Source organism: Octodon degus, unplaced genomic scaffold (genome assembly GCF_000260255.1).
Source record: "Octodon degus isolate 3935 unplaced genomic scaffold, OctDeg1.0 scaffold00084, whole genome shotgun sequence".
Classification (NCBI taxonomy): domain Eukaryota; kingdom Metazoa; phylum Chordata; class Mammalia; order Rodentia; family Octodontidae; genus Octodon; species Octodon degus.
Genome location: NW_004524660.1, coordinates 996809 through 1001927, shown reverse-complemented (window position 1 = coordinate 1001927; position 5119 = coordinate 996809). Strand labels below are relative to the sequence as shown.

At 44.1% G+C, this 5119-nt stretch overlaps 1 protein-coding gene across 1 annotated transcript; it reads right to left on the bottom strand.

Moving 5' to 3' along the window:
- Positions 1–2993: 2993 nt before the first annotated feature.
- Kcna3 (potassium voltage-gated channel subfamily A member 3) lies at positions 2994–5107 on the bottom strand. Its single transcript, XM_004636893.2, has one exon. It carries the CDS (start codon positions 4941–4943, stop codon positions 3621–3623), a length of 1323 nt encoding a protein of 440 aa, XP_004636950.1. The 5' UTR covers positions 4944–5107; the 3' UTR covers positions 2994–3620.
- Between the last annotated feature and the right edge of the window lie 12 nt (positions 5108–5119).

Below are 5119 nucleotides of genomic sequence, written 5' to 3'. Positions count from 1 at the left end.
CCCAGCAGGTGTCACCAGTATGGCTAATTATGCTGTCTAAGACTAAGTCCAGATGAATCAAGCATAGAAATGACCAGAAGAGTCAACCACTTTATCTGATTTAAATAACGTTTGATCCTCCTGTTTAAAAAATACCTGATTATTTGGAAATGGTTAATTTTCAGTACACTGAATAAAATAGCTTTCTGGGTGTATGGGATATGGAGATATGGTCCTTCCATGAACTCATTAATTTGAAACCTGGCTGAAGTCAAACATAAAAAGCACAAGGATTTATTTTATCTTTCAAGTCACCCAACAAAAGAAACATGGGCTTCGAGCCAGTGTAACCTGCTTGTAATCAGTTCTGTGAAACTGCAGAAAATCACTTAACCTGAGCTCTTCTTTAGCCTCCTAAAATGAAGGTAGTAGCACTTACCTTGGAGAACTGACAAATGTCCTGGACACGGCTGACTTTTAATACATGGTATGTATTATTATCATAGAAAGGAAATAGGAAAACATTGATCATTTATGTATTTCCTATTTGCAACACTTTTATCAATTATACATGCTTGTAATGATGATAAAATAATGTCATGTCATGCAATCAGTTTTCCTAATGTTCTGCTTGTAGGAACATTTAATATTTATAGTAAACATATGAAGCAATGCTCACTATCCTCATTTTATAAATGAGGAAACTGAAGAACAGAGAGGTTATATAATTTGTTCAAGGTCATACAGCAGAGCCAGAATTCAAACCTGGGCAATATGACTGTGGAGATTACCCTTTTAAGCATCTCATTAAAAGCCTGGAAGTACCAGTAATGTAACATAACAGGCATTCCATCAAGAAAACATACAAGGTGCTGCTACACTCTGTGCCAGACACGAGCATAGACATGTTTTTAAGACACTGAAAACATCAAATGTCTTAACAATAAGGACACAGAACCTATAACCTTGGAAGCTTCCAATATGGCGACCAGAAGCAGCTATATTACCTGGAAGTTATGACTCAGAACATGTGCTATATCTGCAGATAAGGGGAAAAGGTCCCTTTCAAACTACTGTTCTACTTCTCCCATTTTTAAGAAAAATTAGGTCATAGCTATCATTTACTTATGGAACTAACTAAGCTTTCTCTACCTTCTGATAGATGTGAATAAAATGGTTACTGTTCTTTGTTCCCCTTTATGTCAGGAATTTTTTATGGACAGACACAAAATCTATGTTTTACTTGATTTCTATTGCATATATAATTGGATCATAAGAGTATGTGGTCTTTAAGAATACCTAATGTTAGGTAAAAATGGGTATCAATGTTAAAAGTAACTCAAACACAAAGAAAGGGAAATTAGACAAGGGAATTCTGCTCAGGTACACATAGATAAAAGCAAACAACTCTATGACCAGGTATATACAGATTTCTTGCTTCTTTTTGCTTTGTTTTGTTTCCTCTTGCCTTCCTCTGGTATCCATTATTATCATCCACCTTCTCAAATGCACAAATAATAAAGTAGGTAGGCTACTGAAAATATTTTTGAGCTTAAAAATAAGGTTTACCTAATTTATGTTAGATTATATGTTATCAAGGTCCAAAAGCAATGGTGCATAATGTGTAATTTATATAAGTAAAACAAAATAAGTAGCTTTTACTTCTACTTTAATTAATTGTTTCAAAGAACAGTACCACTGCATACTACTGAATAATTACATAAATTAAAATTGGACTATTAATCTAACCATGTTAGAGTCTTCCTTATATTCTTTTTAAAGGGGAAACAGGTTGTCCAATAACCAAGTGTTTTGGTAAAAACTAATGGAATAATCTTCAGCTTGGGTGAAAAGCTATTCTGAAGAAAATAACTTTTCTCACCCTCTTTTTAAATTTTTTTTGCAATCAGCATTGGGAACTGAAGGATAGTTGGCAACATGGAAAAATGGGAGAGCTGTAAATGAACTTCAAGGAAAGACACTGGACATACAATCAGTGTAGAACTGCTGCTTTGGCAGGCACTGGCCGTCTAGGTCTGAATCTGGCTCCACGTACACAACCCAGTGCAGCTCTCAGTGCTCACCTGATTCCGCCTGTCCGCTGGCAACCCTTAGGATGTGGCTGCAACCTGCAGGTGCTCCTTCAAGATCCGGTTACTTCTGATCCTCCTTTTCACTGATTGTAATCCCCTCAGTTAAAAATGAGCATCTTTCATATATTTGCTTAGTTTGCTTTTCAAGTGCTGTGATGGGGACAGTCTTTTGGCAGGAGTTGTATTTTGTTTTCACAAGGAAGTCTGAAGGGCCCTTCTAGTAAGATTTTGAGTACACTGAGTTTCTCATTTGTTTATATACAGGGCACTTTTACACGGGGTTTTGTTGACATCACTTCTTGGAGAAAGAAACCCGTAGAGAGCATCTTGTAAAATTGTTGCCTAACAACTGGCATTTAATTTATATCATGCTTTATTGAGGTTTACATCTGATGTTCCAAAGGTAGCATTTGTCTTGTCAGTTCAGCCACAGTGGGATAGCATCAATGGGGTTCACAGGAAAGGATGCATCGTGCGACTCCTTTCACCTCCATGGATTCTCACACTTAACTTTATTTGTGCTGTTTATTCCAATAGTAGTTTTCCTTATGAAATCATGTAAATAGGAACCATCTGGAAAGGTTACTGTGGAAACAGCAAGGGCTGGGGGTGGGGCTGGGGAGCAAGAGATGCCATGACAACCTTTTTCGGGTTTCCCAGGAAACATGGGTTGCTATGGGAACTGCATCAGTCAGGTCCGAATTAGTAACTTCCTCTGGAAGGGGTGTCTGCCACTTTAATCTTCTTGTGATACTGCAGAAGCTTATCTCAGACGCATTAGGAATTTTTTTGTTTCTCTCAGCAGCACTGAAAACATGTTTCTAGACTTTGATAGATGCTAGCTGAGACATATGCACAGAACTTGACTGGAATCTTTCATTCTAATATTTGCTAAATGTTTAATAAGTCCCAAGTTGTTAGTCAGATCAGGATGTTGTGGGCATTTCCCTTTGTTCAAAGCTACTGAGACCCTTAAGATTCAGGAAGGGGAGGATTGAAACAGAAACTCCAGTCAAAAGCACATAAATCTAGGGTGGGTTTATGTCATTGCTTTAGTTGACTTTTCATCCACATACCAAGAATAAGCAATTGAACACAATAAAATAATGTTAGTGTCCACTAAATTAAAGAATCATGTAAGTATTCACTCGCTTTACTTAGTAAAGAACAACAACCTTTTAATCTTGAGGTTAAACAGTTATTCTGAAGTCTAACTGTTCTTTAGTTTCATTTCCTCCCAGGATGTACTTTTTTTTTTTTAAAAATAGGGCGTGTGCTAGAAATCAAGTTTAATGTAAGTTTTTTTTGTTCACAAAATTAAGACGGGGAAAAAAAAATCAAAGGAGAGCTGAGAGAATGCAGCCCATTTGCCACGCAGGCACCTGTTTCAGTATGAAGCACTAGGCAGAGGGGGAATGAAGTGTGCTCCCCGCTTCTTCCCATCCTGTCCTCGAGGAGTGGTCTGGAGATGTAGAAAATAAGGACACACACAGACCAGGGGACACATTTCACACAGTACTGTGCACGGGATGTCACTTGTATTACATATTACACATCGGTGAATATTTTTTTGATGTTGACACAGGTATTGGGATTATTGTTCGTGGTGCAGGTGGCAGTGGAGTTGCCCGTTTTGAAAGGGGTCTGGGGGAAAGCGCTGTGATTCATGCCCCCCTCTTCGATCACCATATACTCCGACTTACTCAGAGTCGAGTTACTCCGTGCTTTGCGGAGCTCCTCTGCTGAGGAGGAGAGGTGCTGGCAGCTTCCCACGTGCATGTACTGGGCTTGCTCTTCCCCTTCGGTCTCCCGGTGGTAGAAGTAATTGAAGTTGGAAACAATCACAGGGACTGGCAACGCAATGGTCAAGACACCCGCGATGGCACAAAGAGAGCCCACAATCTTGCCCCCAATGGTCACTGGGTGCATATCACCGTAACCAACTGTTGTCATGGTTACCACTGCCCACCAAAAGGCATCCGGGATGCTGCTAAAACCCGAAGTGGGGTCGTCTGCCTCGGCGAAGTAGACTGCGCTGGAAAAGAGGATGACTCCAATGAAGAGGAAGAAGATAAGCAGCCCCAGCTCCCGCATGGAAGCCTTCAGCGTCTGCCCCAGGATCTGCAGCCCCTTGGAGTGGCGGGAGAGCTTGAAGATGCGGAAGACCCTCACCAGGCGGATGACCCTTAGGATGGCCAGCGACATCGCCTGCTGTCCATTGCCCTGCCGCTCAGCCAGCTCGGTGCCCAGAGTGATAAAGTAAGGGATAATGGCCACAATGTCTATCAGGTTCATGATATTTCGTGAGAAGGTGGCTTTGCTGGGACAAGCGAAGAAACGCACCAGCAGCTCGAAGGAGAACCATATGATGCACAGGGTCTCCACCACGAAGAAGGGGTCGGAGAAGCTGGAGGCTGCGCTGGGGGGCCTCGACGTGCTGCTGTTGCTGGCCACCTCGAAGGCGTCCTGCGACGGTGAGGCAGGGTAGTCCTTCTCGTCGCGGAACTCGGGCAGCGTCTCCAGGCAGAAGATGACGATGGAGATGAGGATGACCAGCACGGACACGATGGCGATGCCCCGCGCGGGCCCTGAGCTCTCGGGGTACTCAAACAGCAGCCACACCTGGCGCTGGAAGTCGCGGCGGGGCAGGGGCCGCTCCTCCTCGCGCAGGAAGCCCTCGTCCTCGCGGAACTTCTCCATGGCCTCCTCGCCCAGCTGGTAGAAGCGGATCTCCTCCGAGAAGATGTCGATGGGCACGTTGACCGGCCGGCGGATGCGGCCCCCGGACTGGTAGTAGTAGAGGATGGCGTCGAAGCTGGGCCGGTTGCGGTCGAAGAAGTACTCGTTACGGAGCGGGTCGAAGTACCGCATGCGCCGCTTGGGGTCGCCCAGCAGCGTCTCGGGGAACTGGCACAGGGTCTTGAGCTGCGTCTCGAAACGCAGCCCGGAGATGTTGATGACCACGCGCTCCCCGCAGCAGTCCTGCTCGCCCGCCGCCGGCAGCGCGGGCTGCAGCGGCTCGTAGCGCTCGCCGCCGCCCCGGGCCG

Coding starts and splice junctions, on each gene's coding strand:
- Kcna3 (XM_004636893.2), bottom strand. CDS start 4,943: ATGCGGTACTTCGACCCGCTCCGTAACGAGTACTTCTTCGACCGCAAC.